At 44.4% G+C, this 19187-nt stretch overlaps 1 protein-coding gene across 1 annotated transcript; it reads left to right on the top strand.

Annotated features, from left to right (window-relative positions):
- The first annotated feature begins 2804 nt into the window (after positions 1-2804).
- On the top strand, positions 2805-6784 carry CXCR4 (C-X-C motif chemokine receptor 4). The gene is made up of 2 exons (XM_024569675.3): positions 2805-2931; positions 5222-6784. Exons 1-2 carry the CDS (start codon positions 2893-2895, stop codon positions 6266-6268), a joined length of 1086 nt encoding a protein of 361 aa, XP_024425443.1. The 5' UTR covers positions 2805-2892; the 3' UTR covers positions 6269-6784.
- The last annotated feature ends 12403 nt before the right edge of the window (positions 6785-19187 follow it).

The raw sequence follows: 19187 nt of genomic DNA, 5'->3' as shown, positions 1-19187 counted from the left end.
ATGCCACTCAAAGTAGCATACAAGTAGAATCAAATGACGTTTCAGAGGGTGAATCGCAGTGGTCAGAGAAAGAAGACAGGCCAGGTGCAGATGCTCACCGTGTGATCGCTCTCTCTGGACAGTTTCCCTACCCATGGAGCAGAGGTGGTGCGTGCCTTGCAGAGGTGCTGAGGATGATGTCGGCTACAAACACTCGATAAATGAGTTTTTTTGTTTTGTTTTCAGCAGCATCATAGCATATTGGAGAACATTTAGGCAGGCCTGGCCCAGGGGAAAATAAAGGAAGACCATTCCTTGGGAAGGGGAAGAGAGGACTACAATGGAAAATGCCATCATTATCTAGCGAATACTTCAGGAAGTCGAAAGGTGGGAGAAGGGAGTCATTCTATGTTCTTTTTAACTTATTTATTTATTGACTTTAACTGAACATGAAAACATCTCATGTCTACTATAGAAAATTTGGAAAGCACAGAAAATGCAAGGAAGAAAGTAAATCCAAATATAATTTTGCACCCAAGGAAAACTACAGACGTTTTGGTTTTCCTTCTGATCTTTTCCTCACACATTTTAACACGACAGATTACACTATATGCACAGTTCTGAATTCTGCTTTTTGCACGTGTTTCACAAACATTTCCCTGTGTCATTTAAAATTCTTCTTAACAAGCATCATTTGCAATGGCCACATGGAATTCCACATACAGATGTACCAAAATCCTCTCAACTATTCCACTGACAGTGGACATTAGGGCTGTTCAGGCATTTCACGATTATAAATAATGTTTTCATGAATACCTTTGTAGCATAAATTCAATTTCCTTCGGATGAGTTTCTATAGTGGAATTACTGTTCTAAGGTTCCTGCCGAATACAAAGTGCTTTCCAGGGAGAATGTCCGAATCCACATTCCCACCAGCCACCGGGAGAGACAGCTGGTCTTATCAAATCTCTTTGAAATTTTTTTAACCTAATTTGATACTCACCAAATAGCATTTCATTGTTCTCTTAATTATCTGCTTCCTTTTAAAAGGTAGTCTTCTGATAAAGGAAGGCGGTTTCTTTTGTCTACAAACAATCAAATATTTATTGTGCAAATCACTTGCTCCGGATTCATCCTCTCTCCCCTTTCAGGCGGGCTCGGGAGATTCAGCCTTTCAGATTTCAGCCACTGTGAAGGGAAGAGTCTGAGGTACAATGCAGCCCACCTACTGGGTCAAAACTCTGATTCTGCCGCTACCAAGCTTCATGAAAAGCAACTCGTGGAACCCGTCTGAAATTCTGGCCCTTCAACGAATAAAATGCCTGTCCTACCTGTTTATGAAAATGTGAAAACGCTGACTTTTTATTAATGATTAAATAAAAGTGCTTTTTTCACGTTTTAAAAAATTCTACATAGTGTAATATTTACCACGATTCATTTTGATGTCATTATTGTGTCCTAAACTGGCAGCTTCTAGAGTCGCACCTCCTGACCCCAACATCATCAGCCTTCAGTAGAGGAGGACCTTCACCGACAAACCCTAGAGCGGGGACCCAGAAAAAAAGGAGGAGGGGGTGTTCTGTAGAGAAAAGGTTCCCAGTGGACTACCTCTGCAACACCCCCATACTTAAAAGTTTTATCTGGAAGAAAAAGGTGAGGGGGGTAGAAGCGCTTAGAGTCCAGTCCCCTCTTCTTGGGGACCGTCCCGGGGTGAGGGATCTGGGGTCTGCGGGGAGCACAATCGCCGCTCGCAGGCTACCGCTCGCACCTCCGTGGGCGCCGCGACTCCCGCGGGCACAGCCCGGCAGCCGCACTACTTCGCCCCGCCCCTCTCTCCGTGTCCCGCCCCACCCGGGCTCCGGGCTCCGCGCGGGCGGGAAGCGGCCAGAGGCTGGAAAGGACTGCGTGCGCACGCATAGCAAACCCCAGCCCGTCTGGGACTCCTTGGAACGTCCAGGCCGGATCCCCACTCCACCCCACCCAGCTCTTCCATTTAATTTCTTGCTTGTGCCGAGGCTTGCCCTGTGCATAGAGCCGTGGAGGAAGTCGGCTGCGGAGTCCGAAGGTCCGAGTTCCAGCCCAGCTAAGAATCGCGGTCCAGCTCCGGCATTTCGTCTCTGAGAGACTGCTTCACGTTTCCTCCGCACGGGGGCCTTGTGATCTCTTACAAAAACTGCTACTTCTCTTGACGTACACATCCCAGGCTCGCTCCAAAATTACGCCAAATCATCCTTTCTTCTGAAAGTGTTTCCTGACTAACCTGACCCTGGTACTGTCGTTGTGAGTGTAGATGTACAGTATCTAAAAAAAATGATATGTACTCATTGTCCGAAAGGTCTGCAGCTGCTGTACGAGGAGGGAACGGAGTCAGATGCGGGACCCACTCGCAGCATTGCCGCCTACTGGTTGGGTAACTCTGGCAAGTCACTTCTCCTCTCTGGGCCTCAGTGTCTCCATTTGTAGCATTCCCGGGACTGGAACTCCATCCACGTGAGCAAAAATGGATGGGCCACACAGGGACGTGTAGGGTGCCCGCGCTTCCCACATCCCGCCAGGCCCATCTCGCTTTCCCAAGTTGGGGATGCCTCCGGGATGCCCTCCGCAACTGGGCTCACAGGTGACAACCAGTACACAGCAGCAGATCAGGGTTTCCAAAGCTTATCCCCCACGGGCCGCCCGGATTCGCACCCCTTGCCCCACCCTCGTCACTCCTGGGCTTAGCTACCCTTCTTCCCCCACCCGTACCCCGCCTTCCTCCTCACCGCCCCGCCCGCCCGCCCACCCGCGCGGCGCATGCGCCGCCCGCAGAGCGTGTCTTTATATAAGTCCAGCTTCGGCCAGAAACTTCAGTCCGTTGGCTGCGGCGGCAGGTAACGAAGTGGTCACAAGAAGTTGTATGCTCCGGTAGCCACAATGGCTGGAGAGCAAGCGGTTACCATAGACGGGTTCCATGTAAGTCCAACTTAAACTTGCTTTTTCTTAAATGTACAAACACATGAACTTGGAGCGCATCCCTTCTTGGAGCGGGCAGAAGCATCCAGCATATTGGAGGTGCTGGTGTCTGGGAGAAGGGGCATGCAAAGGAGTTTTCGTGCTCAGGGCTACTTGCGGGTATTGGATAGGATTGGAATCATTTTCTCTCTAAGCAAAAGAGAAAAGTTTGGAACAACTGTTTTGGTTGCTGCATGTGTCTGACCCTGGAGCCCTGCGGCGTGCGCCGGGCTAGCACGCTGTTTGCAAACATAATATTCTGTGCACAAGTGGAAGAAGGCGTGCGTGCTAGACCCGAACTCCGACCACAGGGGTCTCTTCCTCGGGGAACGGGGTTAGTTCGGTGCAGATTACGTGAGATTTGAATTTAGAGGTGGAGTGCCGTGCCGCCGGACTGAGTTCCCAGGGGGAAGCTGCGCCCGGGATTAACTTCGGGCGGAGGCACCTGGGAACCACTCTTGCCGTTTGGCGCGTGTTCACTTAACTGCACGGCCCGCAGATCTGTACCAGTGCCGGTGCACAGTGAGCGAAGGGAGGGAAAGGCGGGCGGACCCACCGTACCGCGTGCCTGGGTGGTCTGAGTATTGGCCGGAGCTGGGGGATGGCGGGGAGCAGTCCGTATGCCTTGGGATTGAGGGAGAGACCTCGAGGGCGTCCGAAGCGCCTCGAGTGGGCCCTGCGGTTTGGAAATTTGGGATAGTGCAGGGGTCGAAGGACTGTAAGCAGTCCCTGCGCTGCAGAACCCCACCCCGAGGTCTGCGCCGCGGCGACGGGAGGGTGGAGCGAGGGTCTGGGAGGACACCTGGGCTGCCGGTCGCCGCGGCGCAGACGGGCAGGTGCAAGTGAGAAGACCGTTTGGCTCTCACGGAGCCCGATTGCGCCGTTTAACCGTCGGTGGTTTCCTGGAGGCTTTTGAAAAACCCCTTACTTGGAAGGCTTTTCGGTTCCCCCAACGGCGCGCGATTCAAAGGCGCTAGCCGCGGAGCCGCCCAATCTCTCCCTTGCCACCCTGTCGGGCTGAGCCTGGCGCGAGGCGGGGCGAAACCCCGGGACCCGCTGACCGCAGGCGTTGAACGCCGGGGTGGTGGGCAGCCGCGGGACTCTCGGAGCTAGACCACCCGGCCCCCGGCGCGCCCTCCGCCTGGAGGCGTCCAGCTGCAGACCTCTGACCTCATTAACTGGACCAGTGGTGGAGTGGAAAGCGACCCAGGAGAGTGAGGAAATGAAACTTGGGGGTTAGAACCACGGGTGCAGACCCCGTGACTTTCCCCTCCCAGGAAAAATGCTGGGCTCTCTCACCACCCAAAAGCGCCAAATGATAAATGTGGGTATGGCTAAAGAGGCATGCCCCGGAGGAGCGCCAGCTGGGGTGTGAGAGAGGGTACACTCACTTCTGACATCCCCACCCTTTGGTTTAAGGCTGCGTTCTCCTTCACTAGTACATGTTGCTTCAAGTGCAGGATGGTTTGTGTTTAGATAACCGACAAACGTGGGAAAAACAAAGTTTTGTGCTTTAGAATAAGAGTCTTTGGGGTCTCCTCCCCACCACCACACTCCTTCCTACCCTACTCCCTGCCCTGGCAAATCTTAAAGCATAAAGTTAACCATAATTAACTTTAAGAAAGTCACAGCCTAATCCTGATGCGCCCCCCACCACCACCGCGCTTCCTAGGAGTGGCCTCTGTTTTGTTTTGGTTTTTTCCTCCTAAGGTTTTTTTCTTACCCCTAGTGGGCGGGGCAGAGGAGTTGGCAAAAATGCGACTTTCAAACCTTCGCAATCTCCGCGCCCTTTTCTTCTAAACCACAAATTTTGTAATTGGCTCTCCCAAAGAGGGGTAAAATGAAGTGACTGTGGGAGAAGATTGGGAGGGAGGGTTATGCACGGCCAGTCGTGGAAATGCTTGCGTTGGGTGCAGGGGATGTTTGCCACCTCCTGCTATCGTTGTGGTGTTTGGTTCTCTCACTATGGCAGGACCCCTGGCCAGCACTGTGGCTTTTCCAGTCGGCCCCATTGACTACCTTGCCATGCTTCGAGGTGCCACTGCCACTGCAGCACAAGTTTTATTTCCTTCAATAAAAGGACATGGGGGGAAAGCAAAGTACTTCAGTAGGAGCAGAATTTCCTAAAGAAGGCTGGACTGAGTTGGGTCTTATAAATGGCTTTCTTAAAAGAGCAGAAATATTTTTTTTGAACTTGGGGAATGCCTGCTGAACTTGAAAGTGAATGTCTATTCCCTTGTCTCTTCTGCAGATATACCCATCAGAAAACTACACAGAGGAGGGCATGGGCTCCGGCGACTATGACTCCATGAAGGAACCCTGCTTCCGGGATGAAAGTGCCCATTTCAACCGGATCTTCCTGCCCACTATCTACTCCATCATCTTCTTGACTGGCATAGTGGGCAATGGATTGGTCATCCTCGTCATGGGTTACCAAAAGAAACTGAGAAGCATGACGGACAAGTACAGACTGCACCTGTCAGTGGCAGACCTCCTCTTTGTCCTCACACTTCCCTTCTGGGCAGTTGACGCTGTGGCAGACTGGTACTTTGGGAAATTTCTGTGCAAGGCTGTCCATGTCATCTACACAGTCAACCTCTACAGCAGTGTCCTCATCCTGGCCTTCATCAGTCTAGACCGGTACCTGGCCATCGTCCACGCCACCAACAGTCACAGGCCACGGAAGCTGTTGGCTGAAAAGGTGGTCTACGTTGGCGTCTGGATACCTGCTTTCCTGTTGGCTATTCCTGACTTCATCTTTGCCAACGTGGCATTGGGGGAAGACAGGTATGAGTGTGACCGCTTCTACCCCAACGACTTGTGGAGGGTGGTGTTCCACTTTCAGCATATCATGGTTGGCCTTATCCTGCCTGGTATCGTCATCCTGTCCTGCTATTGCATTATTATCTCAAAGCTGTCCCACTCCAAGGGGTACCAGAAGCGCAAGGCCCTCAAGACCACAGTTATCCTCATCCTGACTTTCTTCGCCTGCTGGCTCCCCTACTACATTGGGCTCAGCATCGACTCCTTCATCCTCCTAGAAATCATCAAGCAAGGATGTGAGTTTGAGAACACTGTGCACAAGTGGATTTCAGTCACCGAGGCCCTGGCCTTTTTCCACTGTTGCCTGAATCCCATCCTCTATGCCTTCCTTGGAGCCAAATTTAAAACCTCTGCCCAGCACGCACTCACCTCTGTGAGCAGAGGGTCCAGCCTCAAGATCCTCTCCAAAGGAAAGCGGGGTGGACATTCTTCTGTTTCAACTGAGTCCGAGTCTTCAAGTTTTCACTCCAGCTAACACTGATGTAAAAGACTTTTATACATTAAAGAACTTTTTTTTTAAGTTACACATTTTTTCAGCTATAAAAGACTGACCAATACTGTACAGTTTTTATTGACCGTTGGATTTTTTCCTTGTGTTTAGTGTTTGTGACTTATTTATATAAATATTTTTTTGTTTCATGTTGATGAGTGTCTAGGCAAGAACTGCAGCCAAGTTCTTAGTTGCTGTGTGTCTGACGGTAGGACCATAGAAAAGAGCACCGAGCATTCCAGGATGCGTAGTGAATCACTTAAGCTAGAAATGATCCTCAGCTGTTTGTGTATAAATAATCTCTCCATTCCAGTGGAACATTTTCTTTTCTTGTTCTTAAACTGTTGGTTACACTGTGTGATTTTTGCTATCGGAGGTGGCACCAAAAGCTAAAGTGGTTGTAGAAATGCTGTTTTTTTTATTTTTCAGGAGGGGTTGGTTTCAGCACATACAATGTACAGTCTTGTATTAAGTTGTTAATAAAATGACCTGAAAAACTCACTGTTCTGATTTCTGTTGACATTCCTCTAGCTGGCAGAAGTCAAAAATAACAATAAAAGTACTTTTGTGGTGTGCAAGGTCCTGTCCTGGGTATAGCAGTTGCAATATTTCACCTAACCCTTGTCACAACTCCTACGATAAGCTCTGGTTCTGCTATTACTTGCATATTAGGGAGCAGGAAACCAAAGCACGGAAAGCCGTGGTGACTAAGTGAAAGGCATTTGGTAAGTAGCACAGCCAATATTTCAAACCAGGTAAAATAACTTCAAAATCTCAAGTCTTAACCACTTTTAGTACAGAGAAATTTAGAAATGTCTGGCCAGTACCTACTCCTATGAAAGATAATCTTTCTGAAGGATAGATGTGGGTAAAGAAGAGAAGGTATACAATACCATGTTAGCTTTTACTACTACTATTCCTAGTGTAGCCCAGGTCTGTGCCAGGCCAGGCATCGAATGCTTGCTGGGTACTCTTCTCATCTAATCCTCTCTGCAGAGAGCGTCGCTCCCTTTTCCCGGACATGGGAACCTGAGGTTCAGAGACTTCCCATAACTTGCACTTTTCAAGGAGTCACAACAAGAACTAATCCCATTTATTATTCCAGCCCATGCTCTTAACCATTACCCACTATTTTCACCCAGAACACCTGGTGATAAGTCAACTGAACTGTTAATTGAAAATAAGCCAAAAGTGAATGTTTTCTTTATAAAATTAACCATACCAAAAATACCCCTCGTACAATACCTTCTATGCAAATATCAGCACTTAATCTGTTGCAACACCTAGCACCTCAAGGGTTCAACCAAGCAGATAAAAGTTGAATTGATGCTTTCAGAGCTCAGAAGAAAGGTTAACTGAAGCAAGCTCTCCATTGCTCATATTTTACACAAGATTTTGGAGTCTTGTGTAACATCACCCATAGCTATTTGCACTATCATTGTGCAAGCCTCAGGTCCTTGAGTAAATTTCAGCTCCTATCCCCATTTAAATTAAAGAGAATTTCTGAACTACAGTGGCCATACCTATCTCACTTGGAGTACAAACAGGGCTCTGCAGGCATGCACTCAAAGATAACCAGGAAATAATTAAGGAATATTTGGTCTACTTTTTGTAATTGTTTCTGGCACAGAAAATCCATTTTGGAGGAAAAATTGCAATGTCTTACCTTTCAGAGGCAAATCACATTCGTTGAAGACAAATTACAGATCCTGTGAAGGGAAATAACTTAATTACTTAAAGTAGAATCCGATTTGGCTGTACATTTTTGCTGCAGTCTATGGATCTGGGGTAATGCAGAGTGGTATTCCTATTCCACTTGAGAACATAATTATATTTGAGATAGGAAATTATCCTGAGGTTCCTTGGTTTTCCCTGGGAAGCCTAATTGGATCACCCTTCATTTAAGCATAGTTTTACATGGACCCTTTCAAAGGCTTAGTCTAAAGCCATGACCATTGTAAAAGCCTTCACTTGAACTTTCTCTATAAATATTTATTCTTGAGGAGACAACAAAAGAAATCCTTGGAAGGAATTTTTTCTTTCACATCTTGGCTTGAAACCTCGTCACCCCGGATTCCTCTGCTCTGCCCTGGAGTTATAACAAAAGGAGCCAAGCTGAAACAAAATTCCCAGTGTCACTAGTCTTAATGGATATTTCATTCTCCCTTGGAACAAAGATGGGGTATCTCTTTTTCAAAAAGAGAAAAAGCCTTGGTTCTCTCTCTGCCCTGAACACCCCCCACCCCCACCACCACCAATCATTCTCTGTCCCGACCCTGCCATGTTCCAAGGGGCTCCAAAGCACTCCCTGTGTCGTGGTTTGTCCTGCAATGCTGGGAAACCCAGTCTGCTGGCCAGCCCTTGCATGAAGTAGCTGATTGTTCCCATTCCTCATCCCTTATGAAAGGGACCCTTGAAGGTAGGTAACGTAGATCCAGTTGTATAATAAAGGCTAAAATATTTAAATTGTATGCGTGCTGCCAATAATGGCATAAATGTGACATTTGAGTTAATAACATTAAGCCTGCAACTGGAAAGTAAATGAAAGTAAACCTTCAGTTTTCCTGAAATGCCGCTTGGCAATTCACCTCCCCCTACTGCGGAATTCTCCGCCTCCTTTTGTGGCTATGCCTATATTAAAATAATAATTTTGGGTGCTCTTTTAAGAGGATAGCCTACAGGCTTTATTTTAATAATTCAACTGAGCATGACTTTCTCCCAGGTTATAGTCAGAAAGTAAATAAAGGCTCCACAAACAGAATTGAGTTGTCACATTTCCCTGTACTACTCACTTAGGAAGGACAAGGACCACTGGATGAAACGCACATTACCTTAGAAAACAGTCTCAGCATTGCAGCCTGCCATGGTGGGGATTAGCCTGGCCCGCTGTAAGGTTTCTATTTGGCTGCCAGTCAGCGCTGGAGAGATCCAAAGTTAGCCGGAGGAGTGACCATCCAATGAGCACAGCCTAAGAGGGATTTTGGAGCCTCGAGGGCCCATAAAGCAGTTGAATCAAATCTATTCAAAGTATTTTGGATTATCGTTGGGCAGGGGGAGGGGGCGGGGGGCGGTAGTTGATGCTGATATCTAGTGAGTAGGTGGCAGGGATGCCGCTCAACAGCCTGCAGAATACGTAGGACAGGCCCCCACCACAATTATCCAGCCCGAGGTGTCAATAGTGTTCATGATTGAGATCACTGTTTAAAGGTGAGGGCCATGAAGTGATAATAATTATCAAAATAAGGTAATAAAATACATCCAACCAGTATAATTCTATGAAATGACTGGACAGAATTCCGCGCTTCCCTCTAGCGTCCATGACTCATTCTTATCCAGCACATTCTTTACTCGCACTTCACTCACTCACACAATTCTCTCCCACCCGTATTTCAACATGACCGTGGTAATGAACACGTCTGTCTGTTTTCTTCGCTCCTGCCGTGCTGAGAAGACATCCCACAAAGGGAAAGAAATGGTAGAGCGGGACTGCTGAAGGTTCTCCAGTTCCCACCTGGAATCTGTCTCCCTGAAGCCCCGGACGTTTACTCGGTTAATCCTCACCACAGCCCGGGACTCAGTTTGGAACACTTCCCGTTTTTCTCCTTTTACTTAAAAGTAAACAAGGAGTGAGGAGGTACCAGTCCATTGTTCCATTGTCTGCAACTGACTTGGATTAGTTTAAACCTATCCTATTAAGTTTAACAATTAAAATGTTCTAAAATCTTTTGAAAATCCTTCTTTCAACTGAAATGCAAACTGCTTAGAGCCCGACTTAAGAAATCCATAATGTTAAGAAGCTACGTAAGAGGAAAGACTTTCAAAATCAAACAAACAAAGGTGCTCAACCAAACCATACCAGGTGCTGGGTGTTTATCTGGCGCAGCAGGTCCACGATTAAATTGATTTACATATTACAGTTCAATTAACTAGAACCCAACTCATCAACGCTTTTAATTAAAGGGAATTACTTCCTCATATTTGACTTAGTCAGAAAGAAAGTAATATGTTTTGAGAGCCCACTAAATTCCAGACACATTCGTACATATGATCCTCCTAAGAGCCCCATCAGACAACACTGCTATCTCCTTTTTCAGGCAAAGACACAGAAAAGTTAAAGTACAAATAAAGAGGCTATGCTCTTTCCATTATGCATAAATAGCATTGAAACAGAAACTCAAGTCTCAATATACAGGGTAGGGAAAAGTAGATTAATAATAACAATAATAATAAATAATACAATAATTAACAAATAATAATATAAGAATAAACTGTGTCTCATGTACTCACAACTGTAAACCTACTTTTGCCCACCCGGTATTCAATGCAAACCTTGACATTTTTTCTCGGCGCAGTCCTGTATAATAACAAAAGCAGTTACTATTCACCTTGAGGGCTTCCTATACATCAAGGTAGTTTGATTATTTAACCTTCACAACAGCCCTATCGAGTAGGTATTATCCTCTGTCTGTTTTATAAATGGAGAAATTGAGGCAAAATTTATCCAATGTTACATATTTAGTGAGTGGTAAAGCCCGAATTTAAACTCAGACAGCTTGACCCCAGAGTTAGCCTTCTTACGTGCTACGGTAACTTCATTATTTTCTATGATGCTACCAGAACCATAATCACGAGGTCAAAAAGATCCTCCATGTTCTTCAAGGTTCAATACTGGACAGTCACCTAATTGTACTTTTTTTTCCCCCTTCTAACTTTATTGTTGTTCAGGTACAGTTCTCTGCCTTTTCCCCCTACTCCAGAGATTGTACTTTTTAAAGTGAAAAATCACTAACATTTCAAAAAGATTTTCACTATTAGTCATTAAAATAAAATGTGTTTCACTGTCTGGCGCACAGTACGAGCTCAATAAGTGCCAAATGTGCAAATGAATGGACACCCATAAATTCCTATTCCTGAGAGCACACCATGCTCTAAGCTTCTGATTAATGTTTGGGTGTGACTTGACTTTCTTCATTCTTTCAAACATTCTTGTATTGATCCATTTATTGAACACCGTAGGTTAGACAGGAATGAAAATTGTTCGCAGTAGAATAAAAGATGTAGTCCTTTGGTGTTCTAGAAAGTGCTGGGAAGTTAGCTGAAGGACCTCAGACTTTCCAACTTCCTTACATTTAAAAAATTAAAGTTTCCAGCAGCCTACCCAGTTTTCCTATTAATGCCCCTTCAGCCTTGCTTCCACTGATTCCCCATTTAGTGGAGAGAAGATCCCCACCTTACAAGCTGAATGAGAAGCTTCCAAGTTTGGTTTTTGTTTCACCAGCCAAAGGGAAGCTATCTGTTTATAAGAATAAGAGCAGAAATTCTGCCAAACCGTTGCATACGGGAAAGAGTCCTAAAGGCAGTTTCTTGGCCTTTTGTCCATAGAAGACAACTTGTTAGGCCCTGGGATTGAAGGAGGAAATCAAGACCATTTTGGGGTGCCACTTCCTTTGGCAAGTCTGCTCAGCCTCTATCAGTCTAAAGTGAGCTTTCCATTCTGAATTCTTAGCACAGGAAGTCTGCACAAATAAAAGTCTTTCAAAAGTTAAAAGCAGATAGTAGGTGTGTCATTATCATCCTTTTTTCATTTTAAAATAAATTTTGCTTGCCAACTAGTTTAACGTCTTAAATGCAGAGACCTTTGCAGTCTTAACATGGTTAATTGGTAGATTTGATCTGATTTGATGAAAAAATAATCAGATTCCATAATGTTGTACCAATATGGGCTAAAATGATGTAAGGCTGGCTCAGTTGGTTAGAACCTAATGTTTTTAAAGCCAGGATCAAGGGTGAGTCCCACTGGGAACATGTTTAAAGTAATATTATATATGGATATAAACTCTAAGAATGCAAGGATTCTGTTTACCTTACTTATAGCTGTATTTCCAGTGTCTAGAACAGAGGCCCAAAGCTTTTTTCTGTAAAGCCTCAGAGAATAAATATTTTAGGCTCAGTGAGTCTTACAGTTTCCATTATAACCACTCAATTCTACCATTGTTGCAGAAAAGCACCAGAGACAATACATAAATGAATGAGCTTGGCTGTGTTCTTTATTTGTGGACACTGAAATTTGAATTTCATATAATTTTTATGTGTCACAAAATATTATTCTGCTTTTCATATTTTCCACCATTATATAAAAATATAAAATCCTTTCTTTGCTCCCCGGCTATGAAAAACAGGTGGCAGGTCAAACCTGACCTACAGGCTGTAGATTGCTGACCCCTGAAATTCAATAAACATGTGAACAAATGAAACTCCAAATATAGGAAAGTTTACTCTTTAAGCTTAAGGCACCAAGAACCCCAGTGAACCAGTGACCTTCACCTATTTGCAAAAATATGACACCTGCCACATATAAAGCACATAGGGAGGTAAGGCCTTAATGTGGGTCTGTGTGCTGGCCTGTGCCACATTGGTTGGCAAGGTCCTGCTGCTATACTGGGTCTGTTATTTTGGGAAGACTGGTCTGGGATAACAGAGTTGTCGTTTTGTAGCTACCGTTATGCTCTGTCATTCTCCGCTCCTGAAGTGCGGTGACGGTGGCATCCCTGCAGCTAGAAATGCAGCAGCTCACTCATAAAGGTTGTGGAGGCGTACTGACTAATCTTCCTCAGGCCGGAGCAACACCAGCTTTGTTCCTCCAAAGTGATAATCACCAGTCACAACTTCTGGCAGCGACTCCTCAGACAGTCAGTAAACAGGACAAAAGAAAAAGCCATAACCTAAGGCGATGAATAGTGTTTTACAGCCACAAGCTGAGCCACAAAAGCCCAAGGAAAATCAGTGGTGCAGAAGTGTTTTTTGGACCTCACCCCAGCTTTTGGAGGAATGAGAATAATTCTGCTCTTCCTTTTTAGGCTTCAGGTGCCTCGTGGAAATGTCAGAATTAATCTCCAAGGTGCTGCCACTATTGTGTCTCTTATTAAAAATGTCTCTAAGAGAACTTCATTACTTTTTTAAAAAGATTTTATTTACTTCTTTTATTTACTTCTTTTTAGAGAGAGGGGGAAGGAGGGAGAAAGAGAGGGAGAGAAACACGATGTGTGAGAGAAACAGGGAGCAGTTGCCTCTCTCATGCCCCCAACCAGGGACCTGGCCCAGAACCCACGCATGTGCTCTGACTGGGAATCTAACCGGTGACCTTCCGGTCCACAGGCTGGTGCTCAGTCCACTGGCCACACCAGCCAGGACTGCACTTCTCTACTATATAGAACATTCTTCCCAAGAGAAGCTCAACTTCTGTCTTTAATGAGAAGATGCAAGAAAAAGCTGAAGAAAATGTCACATGCTGTCTGTTTTAAAGTGAGTGTTCTGTTATTTCTGTATGACAGTACAAAAATGACTACTCAGTCACTGTGGTCCAGAGGACACGTTAAAGGGGCTAAGGTAGCCCTGGAAAAAAATTGCTGGCTGAGCCAAAATCCTATCAGTGTGGAGTGGAAAAGAAGAGAGATATGGGAGAAATAATACATAAAATGGGAAAGAACACAAAGTGCCAATACATGAAAGAGGAAACAAAACTAATAAACAAAAATATGAGGAAACGTTCAACCTCACTGGCAACCAAATAACTAAAAATCCAAACAACAGCACGCTACTTCTCACGTATCAAAGTAGCAAACATTTTCCAAGTAACAAAGTCCCGAGTGCAAGGACACTGTGAGCCAGTCACAAAGAGCCAACAAGGCTTTGTGGTATAAGCAATCAAATAATTTCCTTTCTCTGCTCCCTACCTTTTCTATGTGAGCTTTTCCCCTGGCTCCTCTCAAGGAGCATTCCTAACTCCTTCTGGCTCAGCACTGCCTGGTTTCAATTGATATTTGCTCAGATAGACTCATAAAAAATTTTAATATGCCTCAGTTTATCTTTTAACAGTTTAATATTTTTAAAAAGCAGACATATATATTACACTTAAGATATTTACAGTCTAGTAGTAGAATTTATTAGCAGGAGAAATATTAACATTATATTCCAGGTAGAACTAGGGTTTCTGAACTGCAGGTCATAATCTCAAGGAAGTGTTCCAGAGAATTCCACAAGTACAGGATAATGGAATTCAGGGCTGTGTGTCTGACTGAGCTTATGGTGAGTGAAGCTGTTTCAAATCTTTCAAATCAGTACATAGTCACAGCACCAACTTCACAAGGCTGGCCCATTAAGGCTCTATCTAGTAGGGGTGATGGGGATCTGGAGTCTCTGAAAGGACTTCTCCTAGAGAGGTCAAGTCTTTCAAAATCCACAGTTAAGTAAACATGGTAGAAAACCCTAAAGGAAATCTCTGAAAGGGTTAGGCATTCATATATGAAGGCAATAGTGTACGGGCTGACATGGGAACAATGTGTAAATGGTCGACCCTAAATACTTCATTTTTGTATTGTATTAGAAAGGAAATGTCATGTTGGGGAAGAACTTCCTTCATTCTAATAAGTCCCCAAAATACAGCAGCACACAACAATGGTGGTTTACAGCATGTCACATAATGCAAGTTTCTCATTAAGAAATGCCACCAGAAAAAGACCAATGTGGAGAGATCCAAGTCTGTTTCACTTTTGTTACTGCAGACAAGCTCAGGACTCAGTTAGACAACAGGGACTAGAAGTAAAAAATTTACATTTCCTATGGTTAAAATAAAATTAATATTTTAATAAGTAATAAGTGATGATTTTATTGTTATTCTTGGGAAACAAATTGTCCTATTATGAATATAAATTCTCTATGTTTTGTTTTTATTTTTGTTTTGAACCTCCCCAAGGATGTGCTTATTGATTCTGGAGGGGGGGGACATGGATGTGAAAGAGACACACGGACTGGTTGCCTCCCAGCTGGGGGTCAAACCGCAGCCTAGGTATGTGCCCGGGTACTCCAACCAACTGCGCCACCCAGCCAGGGACAAAAATATGTTTTAATGATAAGGAGATTATCTGATTTGATTTAGTATTTAAAGCCACATGATAAGAAAATCTCTACTGATAGTTTTAAGCGTATGGTCACCTATGAGTTGTAACTTGTTTCTTTTTTATGATGTATGATTTACTTGATAGCGCACTAGAAGTCCATTCAGGAATTACCAAGGAATTTTGATCTTATACTTCATTGTCTGTTTTTTTTTCAGATATGCTTATATTACTCTTTGGCTATAAATTCGGCATTTGAGGAAGAGTAATTCTTTGCCTTATGTCACATAATTTTTATTTTTCATATTATTTTATTTCTATTTCCATTAGTATCCAGCACAAGTTAAACCACTATAAGCCAGCCCTGGCTGGTGTTGCTCTGTGGATTGAGCACCGGCCTGTGAACTGAAAAGTCAATTCTTGGTCAGGGCACATGCCTGGGTTGCAGGCCGGGTCCCCAGTTGGGGGCATGCCAGAGACAACTACACATTGATGTTTCTCTCCTTCTCTTTCTCCTTTCCTTCCCCTCTCTCTGAAAATAAATAAATAAAATCATAACAAAAACACTATAAGCCAAAGAGTTGCTTCTTGTCACTGTATTACGGCCCTCTGTTATGGGTTAAATGGAGCCTCTGAAAAATTCATACATTGAGTCTCTAACTCTCAGTATCTCAGAATGTAACTATATTTGGAAATAGGGTCCTTTAAAAGTTAATTAAGTTAAAATGAGATCTCCAAGGTGGTCCCTAATCCAGTGCCACTGGTATTCTTATAAGAAAAGAACATTAGGACACAGTCACGCATAGAAGGAAGACTGAAGACACAGGGAGATGGACGTTTACAAGCCAAGAAGAGAGACCTCAGAAAGAAAATCAAAACTGCTGACACCTTGATCTCGGACGTCCAGCCTCCAGAATGATGAGAAAAAAAACTTCTGCTGCTTAAACTCCCCAGTCTGTGGTACTTTGTTATGGCAGCCCTACCAGAATAAAACAGCCTCTGTATAAAATGCGACCACAGCATATTTTATCTTGTCTCTTCTATTTACTATTAACTTGACCCTCTATGACCAGGTTTCTGCTCTTCCCCAGTCTCATCTGTGTCGCTTTCTCCTTGTCACCAGTCTTCAGGCACAGTGGCTTTCTTCCCATTTCTTTTCCTCAAACATCCAAGCTCTTTCCCACCCCAGGCCTTTGTGCACACATGGTCCATATTCTGAGTCCCCAAACATGTCAGCTTGTTCCCACCCTTGGGCACACTCTTCCTGCAACCTGGATTGATTTTTCTTACCATTGCCTGGTTACCCGAGTTGCCCCCATTCTTCAAGGCTCCCCACTCAGGAAGCCATCTTTAGAGCCCACAGTTGAACACTTAACTGTTTTCACTTTGCATTTTATGTGTTCATTTTGTATTTTATTTGCATTTTATTTGTTCTAACTCCTGAGGGTGGAGACCACATTACATTTATTCTATATCTTCAACAAGCTAATAGGGTTAGCCAGGTACCCAAGCTAATGGCTACCCAAGCTTTATTAACTAAGGTATAAATATAACACTTTCTGGGCACAATAACTGGAAATATATTCTCAACATTTTAAAATTTTTAAGATTTTATTTATTTATTCTTACAGAGAGGGTAAGGTAGGAAAAAAGAAAGGGAGCAAAACATCAGTTGGTTGCCTCTTGTACACATCCCAAGCAGGGACCAAACCCGCAACCCAAACGTGTGCCCTGACTGGGAATCAAACTGGTGACCTTTTGCTTTGCAGGACAATACCCGACCAACTAAGCAACACAAGTCAGGGGTATTCTCAGCATTTTAGATGTAGAAGGACCTTTGGGATTATCTGAGTCAAATCTCCAGTTAACAAATGAAAAAAAAATCTAAAGTCAATGAAACATGAAAATGTCTTCTCCGTATTTAAAACAGGACGATGGTTAATATTTAATCTCGTCCTCATCTACAGGCACCATGAAAACACTGTGACCCCTAATCGTATATTTTATCAACCGTCCCTTTGCTTCAGTTCCTCCTATAGTTCCCCATCTGTTAAGTACCTGGTGTCAGGCTCTGCCATTATGACCAAGACAAAGCTCTGCCCTCAGGCAATCTGTAGATACAGAGCTGGAGTCTGCACTGATTTCTCCTTCCCGATGTCTAGCTATGTGCCAGTTTCCTCAGGAACACTGAAGCCTATGTACAGACATAAAATAAAGCCCTGTCTTGACTGATTCAGTTAACGAAAACAACAGCCTGCCTCACTGCAACCCCTCTGCCCATATGCTATAACTTGTGCCAAATTGAGTGTAAACTACGTTGAGTATATAAATGTATGTAACATTTGGGGCTACTGACTTCCTAATGCAAATAGCCCTCTCTGAATCTGACTGAGATATGTCAATCCTTCATATGATGACTTATAAATCAAAGTTTGTTACGGACCAGAAATGTTCTTAACCAGCTTTTAATCATCTCAGTATTTGTTTTCAGCCACTGCAGGGTAGATGCAGAGATGAGGGAAAACTTATTAAGCGCTGGAAAAGTGCCAAAGAAGGGTCATGGAATCCCCTTTCCAGGAAGTCCTTATGAACACTTTAAGAAGCTATTCTAAAACCGCGTAGTGTTAGTTTACACTGACCCACTTATGTGGTTCACAGAAAATAGACAGGGGGCTGAGACTATGGTAGGTCTGAAGACTAGTTATCACCCTTACACCTGGTTACTGGGGCCCTGCCCTGTAGAGGGCCTCGCTGACGTGGAGTCCTTGGGATCGCAAGGTAATTCCCACTGTAACCTGTGCCTCAGGTGCCCTCGGTCGTGCCCTCATACCCAGGACCTCAGATCCGTGCCCTTGGCACCCAGGACCTCAGAAGTCCATGCCTTAACAGTCCTCAATCTACTGCTAGGGCCTTGAGGGCCTCTTGTCTGGGTCACCCTCCTAAGGGTAGAACCTATCACCAATAGCACATTCTTAGGCCAAGGGCAGCTAAGGCACAGCTTGGGGCATCAGGAGGGATGGAACTTCCGTGTGCCACTTGAGGTGTCCCCATCTCCAAGGGAGAAGAAGGCCTTGAGGTGTGGAGCTGGGAGTGGAGAGGAAAGGGTGGCCTGCAGCCCCCATTTACTCTTTTGCCCAGATCCCAAAAGGCTAGGGGTAGGCTGCTCAAAACCCTTGTGAAAGAAGCTGCATCATAAAAACTTCTCATGCTTCATGCTGTGTGACTCTACATGACTAATTCCCGTGGGGTTGTTGCAAGCAGGTGACCACCATGGCAGAGTGTCTGCCCAGGGAAGGGCATCCTGACATTCACCTGCTTCGGTACCTCATCACTGGTGGAGGTGGAAAGGAGACTGTCTGGCATGGAAGCATTTGAGGTGCGGGTTTTGGTGAAGGGTTCAAAGTTGCACATTGATCTTCATACCTACTAAGCCCTGCCCAACAACCACAAATCAGCTGGAAAGGATTTTCGTGTAGTAGAATGTGTTTGCATGTTTGTTTTCTTAATTTTTTTTAGATTCAAGGTTTAGAATTTAAATTAGATGTTTAAACCCTCACTTTCAAAATGAATTTAAATCTTGGCCAAGATACTTACTCTGCTATACTTAGGGGTAGCATGCGATTTTAACCCTTAAAGGAGGGTTGTTAATTGTCCCAGCAAATTAAATAATTTAAATATTAAATGTAACAATTCTTATTCAACTATTATTATTATTTTAAAATACCAATCTGTTTTTTCTTTGTTCTGCTGCTGTCTGTCCCCTCATTTCCTCCCCTCCAATGACTCAGCATACAAGTGGCTGGAGTGCACATGCTAATGAGTCGCCCAGGCAGTTAAGGATCTTAATCCCAAGTCATAAAGACCCTAAGACGGACCTCAGCTGCCATCTATAAATTTTTATTTAAAAGCAAAATAAAAGTGGAATTAATTCAGCACAAAGCAAGCACAGCGAGGGGAGAGAAATTAAGTGTCAATTCAAAATACTTAGGAGTGCCCCTACCCTTCCTGAG

The sequence above is a fragment of the Desmodus rotundus genome, chromosome 2, assembly GCF_022682495.2.
Source record: "Desmodus rotundus isolate HL8 chromosome 2, HLdesRot8A.1, whole genome shotgun sequence".
In the NCBI taxonomy this organism is placed as follows: Eukaryota; Metazoa; Chordata; class Mammalia; order Chiroptera; family Phyllostomidae; genus Desmodus; species Desmodus rotundus.
Note: the sequence above shows the minus strand (reverse complement) of the source record. Positions and strands in the feature narration are given on the sequence as shown.

Coding starts and splice junctions, on each gene's coding strand:
- CXCR4 (XM_024569675.3), top strand. CDS start 2,893: ATGGCTGGAGAGCAAGCGGTTACCATAGACGGGTTCCAT. Junction 2,932..5,221: donor TTACCATAGACGGGTTCCAT/GTAAGTCCAACT, acceptor TCTCTTCTGCAG/ATATACCCATCAGAAAACTA.